Raw genomic sequence first — 26,039 nt, forward strand, 5'->3', positions numbered from 1 at the left:
ATCCGCACTCGACAGAACCATGTTTACTAGGTAATACTTAGATAATACACACCTAATGGTAAATTTCAATAAAAGAAACTGCTAACTAGGCAAACAATTACTAGGACACACACTCCGATGTTAGAGCTCACCCCCAAACCACAAAGCCGCAATTAATTCTTCACTTAAATTACTTTATTTTATAAAAATTATAGAGCGATATTAATCTGTTGTCTACAACAACATCACCATCTTGTTAATACAACTGTCATTATTTTTCCATACAGAATCATCCCCTGAAGTTTGTCGCACTTATTTACTAACACCCTGTATAATTGTCGTTCTTCTCACTCTGCAATCGCAAATCAAATCGACTAAAGAAAGACAACATCTGTATATTGACTATTTTTGTGCATTGAGTGTTTTCCTTCACACCTTAACGAAGGGTAAAAAGGACATTATGTTTAAGAATTTAAAAAATCAGGAATTATTTTAAATACCTGATTTACCATTAAAATTGTTATAGGTTGTTATTAACTTACCATAAGAATGTACTTGTTTTACTTTATGTTTGGTACCAGTATCCGCTTGGTGAGATTGACCACTAATAACATCTCCTAATTTCGCCGCTAATTGCTCTGCAAAGTTCTCGGTTGAAAGTGGTGTCTAAAAATGTGAAAGTTTTAATTATCTAATTTAAATAATCGTAAAAGTAGAAATGAAAATCGAGTGTACTACTACTACTGTACTGTGCCTTTGAGACAGTAAATCGAAATATTTTACTTCTTAAAATGGAAAAAATGGGTATAAGAGGTACGGTTCTAAATTGGTTTAAGTCGTATTTACATAACAGAAAGCAAGTGGTCAAGTTTAAAAATAATTTGTCTCTTGTTAAAGAAATTGTTCATGGTGTTCCTCAAGGCACTGTGTTGGGCCCAATTTTGTTCCTTATGTATATAAATGATATTGTTAAGGTAATGAGTAGAAGTAATTCAGTATTATTTGCGGATGACACTATGCTGTATGTTGTGGGCAAAGATGTAAATAAAATGCAAGACGATCTAAATTTTGATTTAAATAATATATATAGATGGTTGTGTGATAATAACTTGAGCATTAATGCGGCTAAAACAAAATTTTGTTTATTTGGAAATAAAATTAGATTAAATGAAGTTAATTTAAATACAATAAATATCAAAATTAATAATGAAACAATTTCCTACCAAAGAGAAATTAAATATCTGGGTGTTATTTTGGATCCACATTTGAATTTTTATTCGCATATAGACAGCATAACACGCAAAATGTCAAAAAAAATTAATTTTTTATCGAGAATTGGCAAAAACCTATCTATACAAACAAAATTATTAATCTATAATAGTATTATTGTGCCGCATTTAGATTTTTGTTCTGCACTCCTGTTTGGTGTTCCGGATTACAGGATCGATAGACTTCAAATCATACAAAACAGAGCCATGAGGGTCATACTAAAATGTAATAGATATACACCGGTGGATAATATGCTAAATGTCCTAAATATTTTGGCAGTAAAACAAAAAATATTGTTTAATACATGTATGTTTGTTTTTAAATTAAAAAATAAATTGCTACCAGAATATATTTGCGAAAAAATCACAATATTTAGTGATTTGCATAACTATGCTACCAGACAGCGAGGGGATTTTGTACTAATGGGGAGACATACTTCAGACAGAATGACAAATACCGTTCTCCATAAAGGCCTCAAATATTTTAACGAATTGCCAATACATTTAAAGAACAGTGAAAGCCTAGTCACATTTAGAAAAACATTAAAAAGATATATATATTCCATCCCAAGAAATTAAATTATATTATATTGTATAGGTATAAGGTATAAATGTTTTATTTTGGTTGTATTGCTTTGTGTTTTATTATTTTATCTTTACTCTTTTAATATAGTTTAAGGTTTTATATTTTTAAATTTTAAATTTTTTAGGCTCTAGATTAGGTTTTAAATTTTTTATATTTACATATTTTTTTTTTTTTTATCTTAGTTAAGGTCTTAAATTTTATTGTTTCAAATTTATGATAGTTTTAAGTTTTATATATATATTTTTTAAATTATCTGTTGTCATTTGTTGGTACAATTTATACTTATACCTATAATACCTATTTGTTAGTTTACTATATTCCATTTAAATTTTCCTTTTTATTTTTAGTTATATTCTAAAAATTTTCTTTCTTTGTAATTTTTTGTAGCATGATGCTAAATAAAGAAACATTATTATTATTATTATTACTAATTATTATTTAGAACGTTAAACAAATATAGTTTAAACAAAAATAGTGGTGGTAGCTTTACCCATTAATTTTTCTTTAAAGGTTCTATTCAGAGCATATGGAGGCACATAAATTAACATAACATAAATTAGAACTTTTAAAAGCCTATTTAATATTTTTGATAATAGGATTTAAATGTAATAATTGCCAAATATTTTTTTAAAAATCTCAGACTTTAGTGCAAACATAACAAGTATAGTCGCTTCGCTCCTATACTTTTGGTCCGTGGGGACCAGTTTGGAACCTCTAGGTCCTGTCAGTGATGGGATTTCTTAAAAAAAAAACAAAAATTATCAAGTGTACCTACGTTTATATGCCAAGGAAAGAGATGACCAGTGGTTAGGGTATCATGCTTCAAAGAACCATAATTTGTTATATAGTCGCGTTGTGTATCAGTATACTGTCTTATATTTTAAATATCTGTCAAAATATGTTAATTGTATCCTAAATAAAGCCTAAATACCAAATTACAACAGAATCGGACCAATAGCAAAAAAGTTACGGTAGTCACGTGACCTAGGCTGAAACTCAAATGTCAGTTATCTGTCATAATTTATTAGTTGTATCCTAAATAAACCATAAATACCAAATTCAGAGAGAAGTTCCCATAAGGGTCTATTTATTGAAATAGAACAAACAGGATTTTACGTCGATTTGTTTTAATTTTTCTTTTTATTTTAAAATGTAATAGTAATAAAATATCAAAAGAATTGACAGGAGGAGAATTAGAAATAAAAGAAACCATCAACGAATTGAATCGAAGCTATAGAAGCCGAGACATAAGTAAAAATGTGGGAAAAACAAAAGAAAACTGGTTTTTTCTCACGATATAATTTTTTTTTCTTAAAATGATAACCGACAAATTATAATGTAAGCCCTAAGTTGGCAATTTCCAGTAAAAAAAACCCAAGAAAAAAAAATTTTTTTTGCTCCAAAATCGAAAAAACGGTTTTTATTTTTTTCTAAATAAACTATAACTCTGACAACTTTTTTCTTAAACAAAAGTTCTAGGGAATGTTACGAGGTTTTCGAATGTTAAAACTAATTTATTATAGCTATCACAGATTCGGAGAAAATTGTAAAAAACTATTTATCATAAATATCGAATTATCAAGAGCCCTATGGAAAAATTTCAACTTTTTATTTTCCTATCTTGTACTACTTCAGGATACCTTTCAAAAAGGTTATTATCGATTTGACTTTAAAATGAACAGAAAACCTATTTATTTGCATTTATCGATTTTCAAACAAAATCCGGCCCAAAATGAACATTTTTCAAAACATGCTCCAAATTCAAAATTTCTTTTTTCTGGCTAAAGACCATTCAAAAAGTAATGAAAAAGCCTTATGACAAAATTTTTCAAAATCTATAATAATGCTACAATATTACGAAAGAAGATAAGTTCCCTTTAAAGCCTATGTATTCGAACCGATGATTTTTTAATTTTTTTTTAAAGGCAAATTTAAGAAATAATTTAACTAATTAAGATAAAAGGAATAGGGTAATACGAAATATTATCTATAAATATATACATATCATCTAATAGCAGATTTCAAACAAATAGGAAATTTTGATATTCACGTGACCCCTAGAACTTAATATGTCAAATTTCTGGCAAAATTTATTACTTGCATCCTAAATAAAGCCTAAATACTAAATTTCAACCCAAGCGGATCAATAGCAAAAGAATTATGAAAGTCACGTGACTTTAAAATATAATTTGTCAATTATCTGTTAAAATTTATTAATTGTGTCCTAAATAAAGCATAAATACCAAATTTGAACCCAATCAGACCAATAGCAAAAAATTTACAATAGTCACGTGACCTGGAAGTCAAATGTCAAATATCTGTGAAAAATTAATAATTGCATCCTAAATAAACCCCAAATACCAAATTTCAATTAAATCGGACAAATAGGAAGAAAGTTAAGGTAGTCACGTGACCTTAAAACATAGTCATGTCAAATATCTGTCAAAATGTATTAATCTTATCCGAAATAGGTACTAGGTACCAAATTTCAACCAAATCGCACCAATACCAAAAAAGTTATGATACTCGACTAACCTTAAAAATCAATAATTTCAAAAAATTTTTATTTATAACCCAAAAGCAATGTTTAAGAATTATTAACATATATTAATAATAAACTAAATAGTAAAAGCTCACCTAATATCTAAATTTTTATTTTAAATTAAATAGATCATTACGACTGACCCGTGTATATATTCGAATAATTTTAATAAAATAATCGGGCAAATTTCATTTCGTCTCACCCCGGTATAAAACCACTGACTTTTCAAAAAAACGGCATTTTTCGAAGACGTCAAAATGTTTGCCGAATTTTCCTGGCCGCAATACACAATTTCCCCAATTGATATGCACAGATTCGGAAAGCCCATTCATTTTCTGATTCGGTGCTTCCTTTCCCTGATCGTTTCCGGTTCATTTTCATTCATAATTTTACAAAAAACCCAACCAAGTCCCGGCCACCTGTCACGAGCAAAAAATTTTTACCCACCATGCGTCAAAGTATTGTTCCCACTAGCCATTTCTTTACAGTTTAGGTTGACACCTCCAATTACCTGCAAAAACGCAAAAAAATGGACTTTTTTCATAAAATCGCATTTTTCGGGTACTTGTACTATCGCTGGAACCCTGAAATTTTAGTATGTGTTGTAAAACAAAATTTCGGATCCTTTAGATGTTGTTTGATCTTTTCACCATGTACAGGGACGTGGCAAATGAATTAAACGCGAAAATTCGAATTGCTCAGAACCTATTAAAGTTGGAAGATTGTAATTTTACACAAATAATGGGGTTATTAAAGTATTTAATGCCTGAGAATATAAATGGTCCAAGTGCCACTACGAAAAAGTTATTAAATAAAATGTGATTTTTGGGTCGGACCTTCATGGGTAAAGTTCATTATTGCTCGCCCTGTATGGTTCCCAAAAATTTCGGTTATATGGCATATGAAAGGTAAAAGATGAAGTTATTTTTTGAAAAAAACTTTTTTTCCGAAGTAAGTATCGTTTGGCGGAAAATTCCAAAAAACTGAAAATGCCAGAACTCGTAAAATAAATTTTTTACAAAAAAAAGCTCCAAGTATGTTAAATCTCTTATAAAACGAAGTCTTTTCGCCGAAACACTTTTTTTATAAAAAAATGTTTTTAGCCTCTGGAGAAGTTTTAATTTTTTTTTTAGTCACTTTTGTTCGCTTATAACAACTCACCCTGTATACCGATCTGGACCAAAAAGTATACAGCCACGTAAGCCCCAAGAACCCTTATATCCTAAAAATTTCAACTCGATTGATTGCTTTAAAATTGAGATCTCGTGAGCAACTCGATTTTTACCAATTTTTTTACGAATTTTTGACTTTGAGACAGTACCGCTCCGTTTGGTGGTACCGGAAAAAAAATTCGTTTACGGATCCATCATTCCCAATGTATTGAGAGACCCTATGCCAAATTTCATCGTTTCGCTAGCCATACAGCCAAAGATATGAATTTTTATTTCCAAAAAAACACGATTTTTCGGGCCCGACGTGGCGTGCATAATATAGTCTGCGACTATATAACAAGTACGAGCTTCGCTCGTACTTTGATCAGTTGGGACCAGTAGAAAAGCTTTTGGTAAGAGGAAACTAATTCAAAAAAGAATTAAATTTATTAGAGATTGTTTAACAGGTGCTGCCCCGGCAACGCTGTGAGCTTAACGACCATTTGTTTTTACGGTTTTTGGGGTATCATGCTTCTAAAAATCACGATGTGATAAGAGCTCCGCTCTACTCTTTTCATTCGGCCGTCTTCCTTCAAAGATTGGTGATCTAAGTGACAAGCAACTCGTTAAACAGCTGCTCTGAAGATTTTGAATGAGCCATGTGTGTAGATCCTCGAGCAATGAGTTTTGTATTCTCACTATTCACCTTTTCTCTAAATTCTTCCCTTGAAAACCAACCGATGTATTTCATATTAATCTCCTCTTATTCTAGGTCCAATACACCATAATTTGCACTATTTTATTGTTATCATTAGCTTTATCATTAGTTTTCCTGCATCCTATTGAGAGCTTTGGCGTTTCTTATTTTTCCGATTCAGGATATGTGTAGTGTTCTCTTATACATTTCTAAAGCTTTAATGCATTTTTCAAGCGAAAAATTGTGAGTCAAATGCAGTCATACAGGAGGATGAAGGTTGGTGAAAACTTCTAGGTCTAGGTCACACCTGATAAAGTTGTTTTTTATGGCGATGAGAGTAAGAACGCTGAAATAAATAATAAGACTCTAGCACACACTTTTGCATAATATATCAACCCTTTGTAAAAATTCAATAATTTTACCTAAATAAAACATAAATTTTTGGCAAATCATGTTTCATAAAATCCTGCATTGAAATATTTCAAACTGGTTTTGCCATATATGTTTTCTAATATCCTTTATTTTATATTGGCCTTTATATTAAGGTTAATACAATGAAATATGCAAATGATAATCAGAAACGGAATAAGGAATACCATAAACCATTAACGGATTGAATCGGAGCTACAGAAGCCGAGATATTAATGAAACATTGGAAAAAACAAAAGAAAACTTGTTTTTTCCCACTATATCACTTTCTTTTTTTTAAAATGGCTATTGACTAATTTTAATGTAAGCCCTAAACAGATAATTTCTAGTAAAAAAAACCAAAGAAACACATTTTGTTCGAAAATCGACAGGGAAGGATTAAAAAAGGTTATAACCGATTTGACTCTAAAATGAACAGAAAACCTATTTATTTGCATTTTTCAATTCTCGAAGAAATCCGTGTTCAAGATGAACATTTTTTCAAAATATGCTCCCAATTCAATTTTTTTATTGGTTCAAGATCATTCAAAAAATAGTAAAAAAGCTTATTGACAAATTTTTTTACAATTTATGGGAGTGCCACAATAGAAAAGGAAAAGATTAGACCGTATAATAATCTGTGTATTGGGATTGGATAAAAGAATTTTCACGTCGACTGTTCTATTTTCCATTTTCATTTTGAAAGTCAATTAGGTAAATGGAAAGATCAATAGAAGCTAAAATTAAGCTAGTAAAATAAACCATTGAAATAAAATAACCGTCACTTGCTTTAACAACCCCTGCAATGAAATTTATCTACTAAACGTACCCTATGTCGCCCAAACCCTAAATTCAAAAAAAACAATTAGAACTAGGTATATGAATTTTGCTGCCAAAATATTAAATTATATAATTTATCAAACCGACCGTGAAAAAATAAATTTTAGTGCGCCCATGACATGCCAAGCTCAAACAGCAATGCTCAATGACATCTGAATTTGACAAGTCAGTTAAATTCAGATGTCAATGTCAACCCAATAAAACAATAATATAATTCACCTTGAGAAATTATTATTATTTTTTAACTAATATTTATTGGAAAACTTCAACACAAATTATTTGCTAAATAAAACTGATGAAAATCTCATAACTTCATTCAAGTTCGCATATATTTTGCCTGTGTGGCCTTTGTTTTGTGTACCTAGAATTATTACAAGGTATGATTTGTTTTCATCCTGGTCAACAATTTAACAGCTGTGGGACCCATTTGTTGTAGGAGAAGAATTGCATGTTTTAACTGCTGATTAGACTACACAACCAGAAATAAATAAGCTAAATGAAGTATGTTAGGATACCCCAGAGATCATGAAATGTGTTTGATAGGGCTCAGACCATGCACTTAAGGACATCCGTCAAGAAATCATTGAGATTCTACCATATTGATGAAATTGGGAAACCAGGAAGAACTGCCTGTCTTTACTGTTGGTTAGAGTACACAGCCAGAAATAAATAAGCTACAGGAAGTATGTTAGGATTCCCCAGAGATCATGAAATGTGTTTGAAGGGATATGAATCAGCTTTTTTGTTGTGAGTAAAACGGAGCAATATTTTAATAAAGTTTTACTTATTACTGGATTGTTTCACCAGAAGATAATTTATATACTTTGTGTTGTCTCAATGAAATATGCATATCTAATTATATATACTTTATTTGTTTCAGATCTTGAATAGGCAAAATGGCACGAGAATCTTCCAACTGGACCCAAAGTCTCTATTTTTGGTTAGAAAATAAAACTTATTTAATGTTTATGTTCCATGACCTGTTTATTGTTTTATTAAATTTTGTCATACAGTTATTTAGTTTTAATAATTAAAGAGAAAGTTGTTGTTGTTTTTTTTTTTGAAGATTCCATTCCTTAAGGCATAAACCACATTATGCTCTTCTCTGCAGTTATTACCATATGATTGTTATCCATTTCATACACATGTTTAATTTTAAAATTTCATATAATAAATAGTTTTGACAATCTACCCTCATATAAAGCAGATATTATTGGAACAGTTTTCTATGAGCTACTGTCTATATGTGGCGATCAGTTTAAATTTGTACATACACTTAATCAGAAATATTTCATAGACAGTATTTATACCTGAATGTTCTTACATACTTAACTAAAGGAGTGCTTTATTCTTTTGCTTAATCATAATATATCTTGTTTAATCAATGTTTTTAATTTATTTAGAAAGTCATTTCAGATATGTACTTAGGTCATTCATAAGTTACAATGCCTTGCAGAAAAGCAAACATATCTGGTTTCTAAATTGGTACACTGGCTGAAAGGGAGGACAAGAGAACTCCAAAGACTAACCCTTTCAGCACACTTACAAGTATCTTTTAGTTTCTCATAATGCTCTCGGTCAATTAAATATTTATTTATTCATTTATTCAATCAATATACAGGAAACCCCATTTTAGAAAAGATTTGGTTACAATATTAAATAAAGTAAAAGATGTATAATTAACATAATAAAAGTACTTTCACTAACATAATAAGACAGTATTCAAAACATATACACAAGAAATAAACACAATAAGAAAACAATAAATTAAAATATTTGACCCAGTTGACCAATAAATCCAGTGAGTTTGCAAATGGATCAAGTTCAGGGTGAGAGTTTAAATAGGCAAGACTACGACAGATTGGAGAATGTAAAGAATAGTTGGAGTGACAGATTGGTAAAGCAAACAGTTCATGTCTCCTTAGGGTGCGTGCAGGGACCTTTAAATTAAAGCTGTTGATGAGAGCAGGGCAATCAATAAGCCCATGAATAACCTTATACATAAAGCTGAGGTCACTTTGAATCCTTCTAGATTCCAACGATTGAAGTCCCAATATTGCCTCCATGTCAAGTAGGTTATCCTGCATATTCAACTTGTAGGAACAGTACTGGGTAAACCTCTTTTGGACTCTTTCAAGTTGCATTTTGTGACAATTATAAAAAGGAGACCAAATGATCGAGGCATACTCTAAATGACTTCTAACCAATGAACAATAAAGTATCTTCAAAGTAGATATAGACATGTCACGACAAGTTCCTAAAACAAAACCTAACATCTGAGAGGCCTTCCTCTCCACAACATCACAGTGTTCCCCAAATTTGAGCTGAGTATCAAAGACTACTCCTAAATCCTTTATTGAGTCAACAGAACTAAGTACTATGTCATCAATAGTGTATATATTAATCATTTTATTTTTAAGTCTAGAGAATCCAATTGAGTAGCACTTATTTACATTTAAAGAGAGATCATTCATATTAGCCCACTTTACAAAAAAATATGTTAAATCATTTATAATATTTTCACTAGATTAGCTATTTTACAGTTTTATTTTCCAGTAGAAGAAGAACATGAATACTCACACAATTCTCTTAAATATTCCAAGTTAAAGGAAAAAACATTCAATAATATTTAAATCTTTTTTTTTTGTAAGTCCATTGTTGAAGTGGAGTGGCTATAATATAGTGGGTTGGGAAGACTTTTCTCGACAAATGAAAATGCCAATCTTTTGTCAAGAGGTATGCATTTTGATGAGTTGATTTTTGTTACATCATCATCAGACTCTAACACTACATAGCTGTAATGTTTACATGAAAAACCAGTAAGTTTTTCTGCCCTTCCCAACCCGCTATATTTTAGGTAGGTAAAATAAATGGTGGCCACAGTTAAATAATTAAGTAAAATCATCTTTATTTCAGAAACACTTATGTTACACTTACACATCACTTTATCTGATAGAAAAGAGAGATTTAACAAAAATAGCTGTTCTTTCACCTAATTTAAACATAAACATAATTTATTCATGCCATATACACAAAGATGCTCACATATGTCACAGAGAAAATCTTTACACTTCTTAATATTATTAATAATCAAAGGATTTAAAGCCTAAAAGTTTTATATTATAATTACATATATGAGAAATCATCATTTAGAAATTCTTGTATTGAGAAAAAACATTTTTTCAATAGACATTTATTTAATAGTAAATTTATATTGCAGTAAAAAACTTGGTAGGTAACAGTTTAATAGTAGCAGGGAGAGCATTATAGAGTTTGGGACCATAGAAGGAAACCCCACACTTAACCTTGTATATCCTATAAAAATCTGTATATATATGTTCTGTATTTCTCGTGAAATGATCATGTACATTTTTGTTAGTGGAGTAATCGCTAATATGTTGTTAATTATGTATCAAACTGTGTAATATATAAATAATTCTCTGTAAGGAAACTATCTTTGATACCTAAGTAATAAAGAATATTAAACCACAACAATAAGATAAAAAAAAGTCTCTCCAGTTTTAGATTGGTTTTTTCTGCTTCTTTTCACCATCTTCCACCTTATCATGAATTCAATACTTGAAACATGTTGCTGCTAGAATCTGCATTCCTCCCATTGGATAGTGCCACAACTGGATGCTATCAACTGCTTCGGTTATCCTCTTAGATTTTTAAAGCCTGCCATCTCGCTGACCTGAGCAGTCAGACTAAGTGGCCTGCTACCAGTCAGAAGCAAAAACATTAAGATACCCTTGTATGGACGCTCATTGTTAGATCATACAGATATCTATTTGTTATTCATATTTTACTAGGGACACATAAATGTAGTTGAATTTTCTTTCTTTTAAGGTTACACACACCTCTTGCTTGAAACGCTGACAACTTATAATATATGCAAGGTGTAATATAACATTTACAGCGTCTAGTTAAGCGGAAATTTGCCAATCTTCAACATTTTGGACCTTATTCCAACTTATAAGTGCAATATTTTTTCCTTTTTGGTATTATTATTTATTTACATAGTACATGACACTCATGACAGAGGTTAGGTTGTCATTGCATTAAAGCTCACATTACATTAAGGCTTACCTTTAACGCTTGCGTTTTCTTTACAACTTATTCAAATAATAACAATGATCCACAGTTAGATTTTGTGGTAAAATAAATAAATAGTCCACATTAAACCTCCACTCCCGCACCCAAAATGCCATGTATGAGTCCTTTTGTCACATGAAAACACTGTCACAAGAATTATCACGGCTAAAAGAACTTGATTTGATAGAAGATATGCACATAATCGGATTCTACAGAGTCTCTTGAATAATTTCACACCAATTTCAGGAAATTCTGAGCTAATTTAAGCATTTTATCAATAAAAATAAGAAGCAAGTCCGAGCCGATACATCCACGTTGACGTTGACTGCTCACGTTGACGTCATGTCATGTTGTCAAAACCGCCGTAAAACTCGGCATTAAAATCGCGGGTAGACGTCAAAATCGACCATTTTCAGACGATGATTTCGGGTATAAAAAAAGGTTTTTACCTTATGATTTGTACATGGAAAAATAGTATAAAGCCTTAGGAACAGTTTAACATCAATTCTGGACCGATTCCAATCGGTTTTAGTAGTTAAATTTCGATTATAAAAAGGGTCTTATTTTAAGTGGAAACGGGCGATAATCGCCGGTTTCGCTGCCATGGAGACGCGCACTTGTTGGGTGCTAGACCACATTAGTTTTTATACCCTGATCATCGGGCCCGTAGGGGTACCAATATTCAGCTGACCGATATTTTGGGACCTTTCATGAAAAATTGCATTTTCTTGGAAAATGGTGATATTTGAAACAAAACGGATTTAGTGGATTATAGCCAGATAAATTCCGCGTGTTTGAGGGCAAAAATGGTCTTCGTAGGTGGCATAGCCATTGCGGTATTAGGCCTCAAAGTCAAAAAATAGTGTAGAGCAAAAACTGCTCTACGTAGATGATTGTAGAGTGTGTCAAAAAATTGTTTTTAAAAGGTTCTTTAAATGCTCCAATTGAATGAAACCTCTAAGTGCCTCCACTAAAAAGTTATTAATATTTGAAAAAAAAAAGTGTGAAAAAGGGTATTTTCAACTGAGGGCTTCTCACCCTGTATAAACGATAGCCTTAAACTTAATACACCGTTTTATTCGGAAAGAACGCAGGTTCAATTAATCCAAATAAATTTTTTTAAAATTTTGCATCATAAAAATTTCACAGAGAAAAAACTAAAAAAAGTCAATTTTTTAAGGTTTTTTTGGTTTTTCTCCTAAACAAAAAATTTTTTAAAAAAAAGTCCTAAATAAAAATTGTAGCTCTCGATAAGGCGCACACATCTTCTGTGAGTCACTGTTTCCGGAAAGATACCGTTAAACCGTCAGAGGGGCTAGAATATCACAAATGTTTGAAATTTTGAGCGTTAAAAAAAAATACTTCCCGTGTGCTGAGAATTACCAAAAAGTATACAGTCCATCTAGAGATGAGGTCTAATCGACCCGTTAAATTTCATAAAATTCAAACAACCGTTGCGACCTGTATCGAAGCACGCGGAAAAAATCGAACAAAAAAAATTTTTTGAGTTCTAAAGCTTCCCCCTCCCAACTAAAAAAACAAATGAAAAATTGTATTTGATAGAGTTGTAGCCTCATATATCTAGATTACGAAAAGGTAAAAATCACTTCTCTACCCTAATTAGAAAAAAAGTTATAGGCACTTTTGTCCGCCGAGTCCCGAGGTTGTGCGAAAACTCCAAAAAAAAAGCGTCCCACCATAAGAGCTACGCTCTTATAACTAGAGTACTTTTAATCGCAAAACATATCCCTCTTAGAACCATTTCTTATATTCTTATAATTCTTTCTGTAGCGCGTAACTCGGTTTAAACCAATTTATTTCCAACCCGTGTGAGTCATACCTACTATCCAGCCACAAAAAAATTAGTTATAAGTCCAGACAAGCAAATTTTGTTTTTAAAGATTCAGAGATCAATTAGTGGGAGAAATTTTAATAAGAGCGCCACTTGATTTGAATATTTTACACCAAACCCTGATATATTATGATGGAATATAAGCTCCCCTTAATCAAGAGAATGATGACCTATATTTATGCTTGTACCTAGATCCTAAAAGCTGAAAATAATTTGGGAAAAACTCAAATAACAATCCATAGGTCCACCAGATTGATATAATCATCCAAGAATTTACATAGTCACTTCCATTTATATAAAAAAAATTAAATTCCACTGAGATATTTAAATTTAGATAACTATTCAAAATGTAATACTGTAGTAATTTTAAATAAATAAAAAATTGATAAAAGAATTTAGAGTTACTTGAGGTATGCTTAAGGCGAGGAATTAGTAAAAAAAAAACAAATCCTCACTGAACTACTGTTCAAGGGGAAAATCCAAAACGTGATCACGTGTTGTTTACAAGAAGTATATGTTTGGAGCCTAATTCACAATACCTCACTGGCTCTAAATACCTTTAAAAAACTAGTCAATTCACATTAATCTAAATAATAATAATAATAATAATAATAATAATAATAATAATAATAATAATAAGTCTTTTATTTGCCACTGTTTACATGATACTATTTAACAGATTTATTTAACATCTTTAATTATAACTATTTACAAAAATGGCAAAAAGGAGGTTAAAAAACAATTTTAAAAAGATACAGGTTTAACCCCCTGTGTAAAGTAAATTACAAACTCAAAAAGAAAAAACAAAATAATAAGTCCAAATTATCTATAAATATACATATTTACAAAATAATACCATATTATCTATATTACTCATAACACAATCCTATACTATTCTACACACACGCCACACCCATACATGTATATTGACATTACCAGCATAATAAATAACTACTAAATAACTAAATAACTATAAATAACAACACAATAACGCTCAGTGCCAAATGAATGCGATAAAAATTTAACAGGTTTTACAAAAATTATTCTATTCTGGTAAAAATTTCTTATAAAAAAACTTAAATCCGCCTAATGATAATCTTTTAAATCTTTCAGGAATTTCCTATGACCCTGAAAATAACCCTAAAATTTCTTTCAGGAATTTCAGGGTTATATACGATATATGTGTTAAATGAAAAAGATCGTTCGTAAAAAGATGTTGTGTGCAGCGGCGGAGAGATTAATCCTCTATGCAGAGACAACCAATCATTTGTTGGTTGTCTCTGCTCTATGCCTTAAATTTAAGGAATGAACATCCGTTCGGAATCGAATTTTGTTTGTCAAATACGAGGGACAGTTAGAATGAATTACCGAATAAAATAAACTTGCAGCATGTAACTTCCTTCGACATTCCATAGAGAGCCATTTGGTTTCACGCAGTTTGTAGCTTACCGGTTCGCGGCGACGGATACCGTATATAAATCGTAAACAAGATTTTTGAACCCGTTGTATTCTGTCTTTATCTGTTTGATCCAAGCATGGCCCATATACCACGTCAGCAAAATTAAAATGACTCAGCACTAGTGCATCACATAAGTTTATTTTTTGTGATTTTGAAAGTAAATGCCTAGATGGAAACAACCTTTTTAAATTTGCATAGCCTAATTGAATACATTTACTTACATGCTGTTTGTATTGAAGGTTGGTGTCAATATAAAGCCCCAAATTACGAGAACAATCAGAATGCGGAAGTTGTTCCGCAGAAGCCATTAAAATTAGATCTTCTTTAAGTGCTCTCCGATCCTTGCCAAAAATTAAAAAGTTTGATTTTGATGCATTTATTACTAAATTGTGTTTAATAGAAATACTAATCAATCGTTCCAGATCGTCATTCATTTTGCCGGCAGCACTTTGTTTTTGCCCAGGAAAAAATGAAAAATATAGTTGTGTATCATCTGCATACAAATGAGCTTTGCAATGTTTTAGGCAACTAGTAAGGTTACAAGTATAAATGCAAAACAAAATTGGCCCCAGGATGGAGCCTTGTGGTACCCCACACACCAGTGTACCTTCGGATGATACACCTTTGCTGTTTCAACAAACTGTTTCCGGTTTGTTAAATAATTTTCAATGAGAGAAAGTGCATTATAGTCAAACCCCACATAGCTCAAAATTGCATAAAGCAGTTTGTGATTGATTCGATCAAATGCCTTGCTATAGTCTAATAGTACTAGTGCAGTAGATTTTCCACGATCAGTGGCTTCAATTATATCATCTGTAATTTTCAGAAGTGCCGTTGTACAGCCAAACCCCGATCTAAACCCTGACTGATATTCCGGTAAGATTTTGTGGGAATCAAGATACTCCCTTATCTGAGCATTCATTATCTTCTCCATAACCTTGGATAAAACTGGCAATATACTTATGGGCCTAAGATCATTGTAATCATAAATGTTTTGTTTTTTTTTTAAAGTGGATAAATCTTTAACACCTTCCAAACATCAGGAAAACAATTTTCTAAAAAACAAGAATTGACAATATGAACTATGTACGGCAAAATCGTATCCACACACGATAGCAACATATCAAGATTTATTTGATCCGCTCCGGTAGCAAGCGACTTTATTTCAAACAAATACTTTCGCACAACATCGGTGGATACGACACGAAAATTAAATTTAGTTGTTGGCATCTCAAGTTTTTGATTGTTTCTGTAAAACTCTAAAAGTTCTACATCTATTGGGTTATTTTGTACTGATGTTTGAATAAAATGATTATTTATATTGTTAGGAATATTTAAATGCTTAGGTATTTGGCTGGCTATATTACTAAAATAAATGTTAAGTTTTTTAAGCTTTTGCCAAAAAAGTTTTTTGTTATTAAAACTAGTGGCGACCGCATGACCAAGATACTGTCTCTTCTCTTGACGAATTGCAACATTAGTTTGATTTTTAATTTGTTTGTAGGAATTCCAATTTGCATCAGTTTTTGTCTTTTGGTATTTTTTATATGCCGTGTCTTTTAAGGTTATCATTTTTTTAATAGTAAAAGTTAACCATGGTGGTTTTTGTTTTTTAAACTTAAATTGAACCACAGGCGCCAAAACATCAAATATATTAATTAAAAAATTATTTAGAACCGCAACCTTTTCATTAACAGTTTGTAAATAAATTATATTATGAAATGGCGTAAGATTTAAAAACTCACTCAATTCCCTATTAATGTTCTTAAGATTTCTAGACTGAAAACATACAGGTTTTTTGTTTTTTTTTAGTTTTGATATTGCAATATGTCAGAAAATGATCAGAAATGCCAACATCTTTAACACCAGATTCAAAACTTGACTCTCCATCTGGGATCAAAATTATATCTAAAAGCGCCGATGTCGTGTCCGTAACTCTGGTAGGTTCCATAATAACCTGTCGCAAATTTAAAGACTCAACATATTCAAAGAAACTAGAAATGTTCTGATCACCCAAATTCATCAGATTTAAATTAATATCACCCCCACAGATTATATCTATTGGTTGAAAATCAGCCAACCTCTTTTCAAAATTCTCCAAAAACTCCCCCACTCTGCTCCTGGGAGGTCTATAAACAACACCAACCATATAAGTCGTATTCACATATTTCAACTCGATCCATAATTCCTCGCATGTTTCATTTGATGTGATATCGAACTTCAAACTTTGTAAGTTGTTCTTAACATAAAGAGCCAATCCCCCACCCCTGCTTGATGGATCATTCCTAAAGATTTGATAGCCAGGTACATTTATTATTAAGTTTGAGATATTTGGTTTTAACCATGTTTCAGATATTCCGACAACATCATATTCACCCTGAATAATAGCATCCTTAAATTCGGTAAAATGAGGCAAAAGCGACCTTGCATTCAAGAAGCACATCGAAGATTCTCCATATCTCAAAAGCTATACAAGAGCATCATAAATGAATCAAACATACATACATATACATATATAGCCACTAAAATAAACTATTAAGATAACAGCCAAAACCTAAATATACAGTTGAAAAAAAAAAGGAAAAACAAAGATGTATGTATATAAACGAGCTACTACTGAATATATTCTGTCAATCAAAATAATGAAGTTACGAATTACAATGAAACGTATGTGTGAAAGTCCAGATTTATAATAAAAAAAAAAAAACCAACTGATATATGGTATTTCTTTCCCCAAGAAATTTTGCCTATATAAGAAATTATTTTTTAATAATAAGAATTCTTTTTTTTTTTTCTCAGCACACAAAAAAAAAACAAAGGTAATTTTAATTTTAAGTTTGCGGTTTTGGCCTATTCATTATCTTTCGTTACATCATCCTCAGATTTAATTGGTATTTTTTTCCTATCAATATTTGCAAAAATATTACCGCCCATCGTCCATACTGCCTTCTTACCAAATTTTTCTTGTGCCAGAAGCATTAGTTCATATCGTATTCTGGTCAGTTCTTCTACGATTACAACTTTGCTTCCCTTGAGATTCTTCTTTTGGTGGAAAATTTTGTCACGGTCTACGGAGCTGCTGAAGTGCACCACTTTTGACTGCACCACCACTGAGACGCTCCACTTTTTTTATTATGCGGAGATCCCATCCGTTGACAAAATACAGGCGCAACACCAGTTACCCCAAGCTTTGTCTCGAACATAGTTGTGACCTGTTTCGTAAGTCGCACTTGATCGCGTTCGTTTCCTGGTAGTCCATACACTCTAAGTTAATTTTGCTTACTTCGCTGTTCTAGAGTATCCAATTTTGTTTTATATTGCTCTTTTTCTTTCTCAAGTACAGCAATTCGACCTAGTTATTTACTTTAGTCGATAGTTGTTCTAAGGAATTTTTAATATTTTGCGATACTTTCTCCGAAATTTTATCGATTATGGTATTCAGAAAATCCTTATCCGATATGGTACTTTTTACGATGTCACGCACCATGTTGCTCATCAACGCCTGCAGCTCGGTTTTTTGCCTCTCAGTGAATACCATATTTTTATGTTTTTAAGATATGTAAACAATAGATTTCAGTACTTCAAATTAGTTTGTTAAAAAAAAAAAAAAATCCGGTCTTATGTGCAACACTGAGTTCACAGTATGTATCAAATTTCGGTAAAATCCACTAACTTTATACCAGTAAAACTTTTAATTTAAGCCAGAACCACAATAAACACGTCTAATCTGTTTGGACGCACATCTCAAACTTTTAAATAGTAAGGTTCGAATTTAAAAGCCTATTAATGGTATTTTGGTGCAATGAACCCTATTAACCAACAACCAACACTATGACTAATATTAATAGCCGATCTCTTACAAGGTGATCCAGGCTCAATGTCAAAATCAATTATGTCGATGCTCGACTCAAATGAAAACCCTCAGGTTAATGTTAATAGACTTAGCAAGAACCCCTTAACGTTTTTGTTTAACATAAAAGAAAATAAACCCATAAAATTAAAATTAATAAATCAACCCCCAATCCTAAATCAAACCGTTCAATAAGAGAAAAATAAAATAAAATGTGCAAAACACTTGCGTGTCCTCTAATCTCTTGTGTGTTTTGGCTAAGGTAGCTTAACTCGACAGCTCTCGAACCAGTCAGCTACAACCAGGGTAACGACCACATGGGCAAGTCGATTTCAGGCAAGTTCCAATCCAAAATCGCAGAGCCACAGTACAATGCTCAGTCCAGGCTGTGTTGAGGCTCCCTTAAGCCGGTTGCCAACAGTGTTGGGATGACCAGAAGAAACCAGAGAATAGGAAGAGACCAGAGAATAGAGGAGAGAATGAGAAAAAGAAGAGGCCTCTAAATAGAGGACAAAAAAAAATCAGTAAAATAAACACACAATCAATTCTGTGGCAATTATCAACATGTTGCTACATACCTAAGGTGGTGAGCGAGGCCTAGAGTCTCGTTTTGTGGTTAGAAAATTTCAAAATCCCATAAATGGTGTGGGAGCAGCCGACCATATCCAAAAATATCAGGTCAATCCGAAATCCTCTCGGCTACAACTTCCCACTAGACGTTCATCAAATTAAACCCCAAAACTTGGGAGGAATTTGTTTCCATTCAACCGAATTCCCGGCAAGATGAACTTAAATTTTTCTTAAAACCACAAAATGTCGACTGTTCTTTCTGATAACGGGATGGCTACCGGCTGGACAAGGAACTGACAACCGACCAGATAATGACAGGTGACACTGGCAGTGAACTTGTCACTCTCTCTCTTCGACACGATCTGACCCTGCCTCTTGGTGCAAACTACGCGGAGCCTCACTCTATCAAAATAGAAATTCCGCAATACCACAGCAAAATGATACTGCTCGGATACTAAAACATGGAAAACTAACAAAATTTTCCCAACAGGGCTACGAAATTCCAATCTTCCTCTTACGTCGCTCTGCCTGATTTATGACGCTCCGTCATCCGCCAAATGGAAACCAAACTTTAATGGGAAACAGCAACGCTGCCAAACCTCCACAACAACAAGTGTGTCAATAGTCATTACTGTCAATCACAGTCACTGTCAATCGGCTAGTAGGGTTAGAAACCAGATGTCAAGGCACGTTTATTTACTAAAACTTAACTTGAAGAATTGAAGGGAAATATAGCAAGCAAAACTGGGGAGGCCAATTTCAAATCAATTAGGATACCTTGCCCAACATGATTCCGCTATAGAAGAAAGTATTTGTAAGTTTTCCTACACTAACGGATCACCATCTAAAAGGTCTTATTTACTCCACTCATAGCGCAATCTGTGGCACAACAGCACCCTCTAGAAGTCCCTCCATACCCCAGACATATACCGGCCTCATAGAAACTCTTGACAAACAAACCAAAGGTCAGAAAGTTCCCAACACCAGGTACATGAATAGGGACTAAGGAAACATAATACAACTAACTCCACCGAAGTGTGCTGACAGGATAGGGTAGGTAAATACATTCCTAAAAATAATCAAACCCCAAAAGCCTAAAAAAATTAATTGCATTGCTATCAAACCCCAAATTCCATTTATAAAAACTGTAAATCACACAACCCTTCCAAGCCGATACCAAAAACCATAAACTTTTGCCCAAATTTATATGAAATCCCATGTTACATGCTTAGGGCAAAATCTGCATGTAACATTTCGAATCTATTTCTGTTTAATTAAAAACAAAAAAAAATTCCGATAATGTTACCCTAATATTAATTATTGTATTGTATAAATTTATTCAAATGAAATTCATCCGTGTTCCTGTGCGGTACTGAATCTAGATTTCTATTTACTGAATCTTCAATCCAAGATTAAGATAGTTCTTAATTGGGATTATTGGGATAGTAGCGGCTTCAGGAATGGTTGAGGATAGTATTTGCTTGGCTAAATTCAAAATTCCAATTTTAAAACGCCGCTTCTGAACAGAATTCATGGACTTAAAAACGCCAGGTCTGGGTCAGGAGGATCGATTGTGGCATTCGTTTTCGTGCTGTTTTGGATCTCCAGCAATTGTTGCTTTTTTTCAAGCCTGCTGGTTGAGCTTATTAATAGCGGTTGAGGCTGCTAACTTCTTTTTTTCCCAAAATCATCTCCTTTTGTGTAGTAGTGTTTTAGGTGCTTTCATTGCAATAGGTTGATCATCGATAGATGTACTGGAAGATGGTACAGGTGACCGAGAGGAACGACTGGATAGAATGTTATAAGGTGAGAGTACATCAGCATTGGAGTTGTCTTTGGACTCATTAGATTGTGACCCCGTTTCAGCTGCGTGGTGACTCGATGATGCGTCGGCAGACTCTTGATCCACGTTGCTCTTACAAGACTTCAAGAAAGGATCCAAAACAGAGAAATGTGGGGCCAAATAATATTCTTTGACTCGTTTTGTTCCTTGTCCTGATTTTATTTTTAATTTGGCTTTATATTTTGAGTAGCTTCCATATATGTTTTTCCAGCGATCTTTACGCTCGGTTACTGAAACAAAAGTATAATTTCTAATGTAAATACGAGTTTAAACATCTTTTGTTAATAAACACGTACATACCATTTTCACTGAATTTATTTGATATTTTTTCCCATGCTGAGCACTTCTATTGCAGTAATCCGACCATACTGTTACACGTCTTCACAGAACTCGGTATTAAATAAATAATCATCCCGTATTTTACCAAATAGACGAAAAGAAGCAATATAAACCGCCGTTTGGTATATGGCATTTACCACTAGTAGTGTAGGCCACTCGTGGCGTCGAAGTGACGTGGCGGTGGCATGACTTATCACGCCTGTGCCACGCCATTTCTATCTGTATTGCCCCATAAGCAAACATGCAAGTGGCACATGCGTCTACCACGCCAGTCCCACGCCACCCCCATACGCCCGTTCTGTGTGAATTGCGCCTTATGCTCATAGTTATATCGTTGATTGAAAAGGGAAAAGATGCGCAAATACTGTATAAAATTTCGTGACCGCGGCAGCCAGCCGTTCTTTGCTTTATCTAGCAATTTAGAAGCTAAAAGGTGGCGCCCCCATACGTAGGAATGATGAAACTCGCTTGGCAGCCTTGGTATTAAAAATTACGAGACATAATATCGCAGAGAAATGGGAGTTTTCGCATTGCGCTATTTCTGTTTGAGGACATATTCGCATATTCCATAGTATAAATTTGGGAGAAAATATTGAAAGGTTTAGTTTCATATTTTGTTTTTTTTTCTAATTTTTAAGTATAAAATCTAATAAGTAATATAATTTTGCTTATTTTTAAAAGTACAGTATATTATACAAAAAAATTAACCCTAAAAACATATACAGGGTGTTCCGTTGATCATGTTACAAACTTCTATGGCAGATAGAAAACGTCAAAAGAAAAACAAAAGTGCATATAAACATGGGTCCGGAAAAGCTTCTTCAGGGAGCTAGAGCTCTTTGAAAATAACCTTTAAAAACTAGTTTTTTTTTAATAGCTCTGGAACTACTTTAGCTACCGCAACCAATTTTGAGAGGTAAATTATTGTTAGTACGTTTATTCTTTTGAACCTACTAAACAAAAAAAAATATTTATCAGGGGCTTCAGAATCAGGGGAGTATTTGGTAAATTTAGGCCCATTTCTTTAATACTTTAATTTCTGTCCGTTTGGGTAATAGATTATGATGTTCCTATGCTTTTTTACATAAAAAAGGTGCTCTTAGTAAAAGTCGGTAAATGGTAAATATCACCGTTTTTGTGAAAATTGACGAAAAGCAAGTTATGAGATACAAAAATGAATTATCTATTATTATTAATAAACAAATAAAAAAAAAAAAACTGGCGTAAATATAAAATAAATGTTTAAAAAAAGTTAAGGTAGCCACTTTATTAAATTGGTACTCAAATTAATTAACTGTCACTTTAATTACCTTGAGGCATAAAATGTTTAAATGATTTTAAGTGTAATTGGTATTACAAAAATAAACTTAAAATATTAATTGCTCAAAATGCCGGCCGCCACGATCGATACATTTATTTTATCTACGCACCATATTAAGGTTGACGTGGTTAATAATATCAGGCGTGGTTTGGATTACTTCAGCAGCTGCGGAAATTCTGGCCACCAGGTCTTCTTCTGACTCGACTGGAGTTTCATAAACAAGACTTTTCATATGCCCCCAAAGAAAAAAATCTAAGGGTGTCAAATTTGGTGAGCGCGCTGGCCAGGTGACAGGGCCTCCGTGGCCAATCCAACGCCTTCCAAAATTTTCATTTATAAACTCGCGGACAATAAGTGGAAAATGAGCTGGCGCTCCATCGTGTTGTAGCCATAAGTTCTGACGTATATTTAGGGGTAGATCATCTAATAGTTCTGGCAGTACATTTCTTAAAAAAATTAAATAAATATTTCCCGTTAAACGAGGAGGCAACATAATTGGACCAATTAAGCGTTCTCCAACAATGCCGGCCCACATATTGACCGAAAACTTATGTTGATAGCTGCTAAAATGATCACCATGGGTATTCATCATCCACCAAGGGTTTTCCTCACTTCACACATGATTATTCTTAGAATTAAAAATGCCTTCTTTTGTAAATAAAGCCTCGTCAGTAAAAAGGACATATCTTGGAAATTGAGGTTCTTCTGTACACCGGTCAAGAAACCACTGGCAAAAATTCACGCGAGGCATAAAATCATTGGGTCCTAATGATTCCACCTTTTGCAGGTGGTAGGGCCGAAGAAGCTGTTCATTAACAACGTTCCATACCCTAACATGATTTACATGCATCGCATCAGCAACTGCTCGAGTACTTACTGATGGGTTATCTTCAAATCGCTGAAGCACTTCTTCCTCAAAATCCAGGATTCGGATGTTCCTTTGCGCGCCATTATCTTGGCGTTTTATTTTAACAGAGCCAGTCTCCCTGAGCCGTTGATTGACCCTTTCAAAAAGTGTGTGAGCTGGGATTCGCCTTTCGGGAAACCACTCTTCATATAGTCCAGAAGCAGCTCTACCATTACATCGAACTTCCCCATAAATTAATAGCATATCGGCGTATTCAGCAAAAGTGTAATCCATTACTTAACCGTAATAAAAAGGGAATTAATATCATGTAAAAAATACTGACAGTGACAAATTAAAAAAATACTGACAGTGGCAATGAATTAGCATTATTATTATTATTAAAATAATTAATTCAAGATACAGCATCTTAGTTTGGTTTTAGTCAATTTCCACAAAAACGGTGATATTAACCGACTTTTACTAAGAGCACCTTTTTTATGTATAAAAAGTATAGGAAAATCATAATCTAATGCCCAAACGGGCAGAAATTAAAGTCTTAAAGAAATGGGCCCACATTTACCAAATACTCCCCTGATTCTGAAGCCCCTGGTAAATATTTTTTTTATTTAGTAGGTTCAAAAGAATAAACGTACTAACAATAATTTACCTCCCAAAATTGGTTGCGGTAGCTAAAGTAGTTCCAGAGCTATTAAAAAAAACTAGTTTTTAAAGGTTATTTTCAAAGAGCTCTAGCTCCCTGAGGAAGCTTTTCCGGACCCATGTTTATATGAACTTTTGTTTTTCTTTTGACGTTTTCTATCTGCCCTAGAAGTTTGTAACATGATCAACGGAACACCCTGTATATGTTACACACCTTTAGATTGACTTTTATGTTTTATAGGGTAAGTTTTTAGCTGAAAACTTTTAAATGTATTTTTTTTTAATCTAAAAATGTCTATTGTAGATTTGATGAAGGTCAAGAATATGAAGACCGAAACGTTATTAAAATTATATGTTTAAGCAAGATAAATTTTATGTTTTAACAATTACCAATACCCAAGAAAATAATTGATTTCAAAAATACATAAGCAGCATACATAACCCAAAAACAATCCAACCCTATATATCCAACCAAAGAAAATGGTAAAATTGGATTATTTTTGGGTTAATATTCTGGTTTGATAAATAGCATCATATTTCTTAAATTGTCCGGGCATTGGACATTATGAATAATCGCCATGTAATTACATTGTTCATAACATACGAGCCCCGTCCCACTTCAGTTGGCCCAATTGAAAATTCTTAATAATTTCTGTTTAAACCCCCAAAAAAAAAGACAAATTTTATAGTATTATATAGTTTTAAACAAATAATAATCTTTACTTACTTTATAAACACAACAAAATGGGAAAGTAAACTCATTTATATTGAACATATATTTATTTTTTAAAACAGTCGCAATTCTTTGAAGCATGGTGTTTATTAAGTTCTGATACTACCCCTGATTAAAACTATCCCAAATTTCTTGCTAGTGGATTTCAGATCTAATGAATAGAACCCTTGTATATGCCTAAAGAGTTAAAATAAAATAAAAAATAGAAACAAGAAATTTATTTCTACTATTTAAAATATGATTCAAAAATTTATCAATCAACCAAAATCTAATTTTAGAGATAACACATAATGCTTATATGAGATTGTATATGAAAAGATATGTATTGACTTTTTGGTATTGTAATATTGTGGAATAAAGATTCGATAAAAGAATAATAAATTCATTTTTTACTAAGCGGGCCAACTGAAATAAGACGGGGCTCGTATATATTTTTAGCAGAAAATTTTACAAAACGAAATAATCATAAATAAATGCTAGTAAAAGTATTTACATATAAAGATTATTTAAACAATCTTTATCAATATTTTTATTTTATTTGTTTAAACATTGACTGAAGAGGCAAGATTTAATTTTCAGTCATTGATTAGATACGATACGTATTTTGCTATGCGACTTCTTAGAAGTTTGTTTTTCTCTCGTTTGCTGGTATTTTTCAGTTTCCCATTTAAAAAACATAAAAGAATTTTCAAAAAACTAAGAGAATTGTTTTTTCTCTTCCTAGTATTAGTATATCCCCGATAAGCACACTCGTTAATTTTGCTTGAATTTGACATAATTCAAAACAATAATAATACAAAATAATACGCCAAACATGCAAAAACTCCCTTAGACGATGCTGGCGAGCTCCGCTAAACAATAATGAGACACAAACGGCAAAAAGATTTCCGCGCGCGTTTGAGCGTGGCGCCATCTACCCGCCGCGCGCTTTTTGGGTCACGTTTTTGCCCGTAAATATGCGTATCTTCTCGCCTCTTCAATCAACGGTTATATAAAATT

The 26,039-nt window shown here is 32.6% G+C and overlaps 2 protein-coding genes and 1 long non-coding RNA gene across 17 annotated transcripts in view; 2 read left to right on the plus strand and 1 right to left on the minus strand.

The window, feature by feature from the left end:
• Positions 1–26,039, plus strand: part of LOC126747529 (heat shock protein 70 A1-like) — a 402,096-nt gene that overhangs the window by 315,570 nt on the left and 60,487 nt on the right. The gene's annotated exons all lie outside the window — the stretch shown is intronic.
• LOC126747527 (WASH complex subunit 2) overlaps positions 1–26,039 on the minus strand; it is a 271,361-nt gene that overhangs the window by 129,329 nt on the left and 115,993 nt on the right. For all 4 annotated transcript variants that reach the window (XM_050456216.1, XM_050456218.1, XM_050456217.1 and 1 more), the window contains one exon: positions 522–645. In XM_050456216.1, coding sequence (XP_050312173.1) covers positions 522–645 — 124 coding nt within the window. The remainder of the gene's footprint in view (positions 1–521; positions 646–26,039) is intronic.
• LOC126747551 (uncharacterized) lies at positions 7,007–8,517 on the plus strand. Its single transcript, XR_007664230.1, has 3 exons — positions 7,007–7,848; positions 7,908–8,218; positions 8,352–8,517. It is a non-coding gene; the product is annotated as an uncharacterized LOC126747551 (long non-coding RNA).

Source organism: Anthonomus grandis, chromosome 19, assembly GCF_022605725.1.
Source record: "Anthonomus grandis grandis chromosome 19, icAntGran1.3, whole genome shotgun sequence".
In the NCBI taxonomy this organism is placed as follows: Eukaryota; Metazoa; Arthropoda; class Insecta; order Coleoptera; family Curculionidae; genus Anthonomus; species Anthonomus grandis.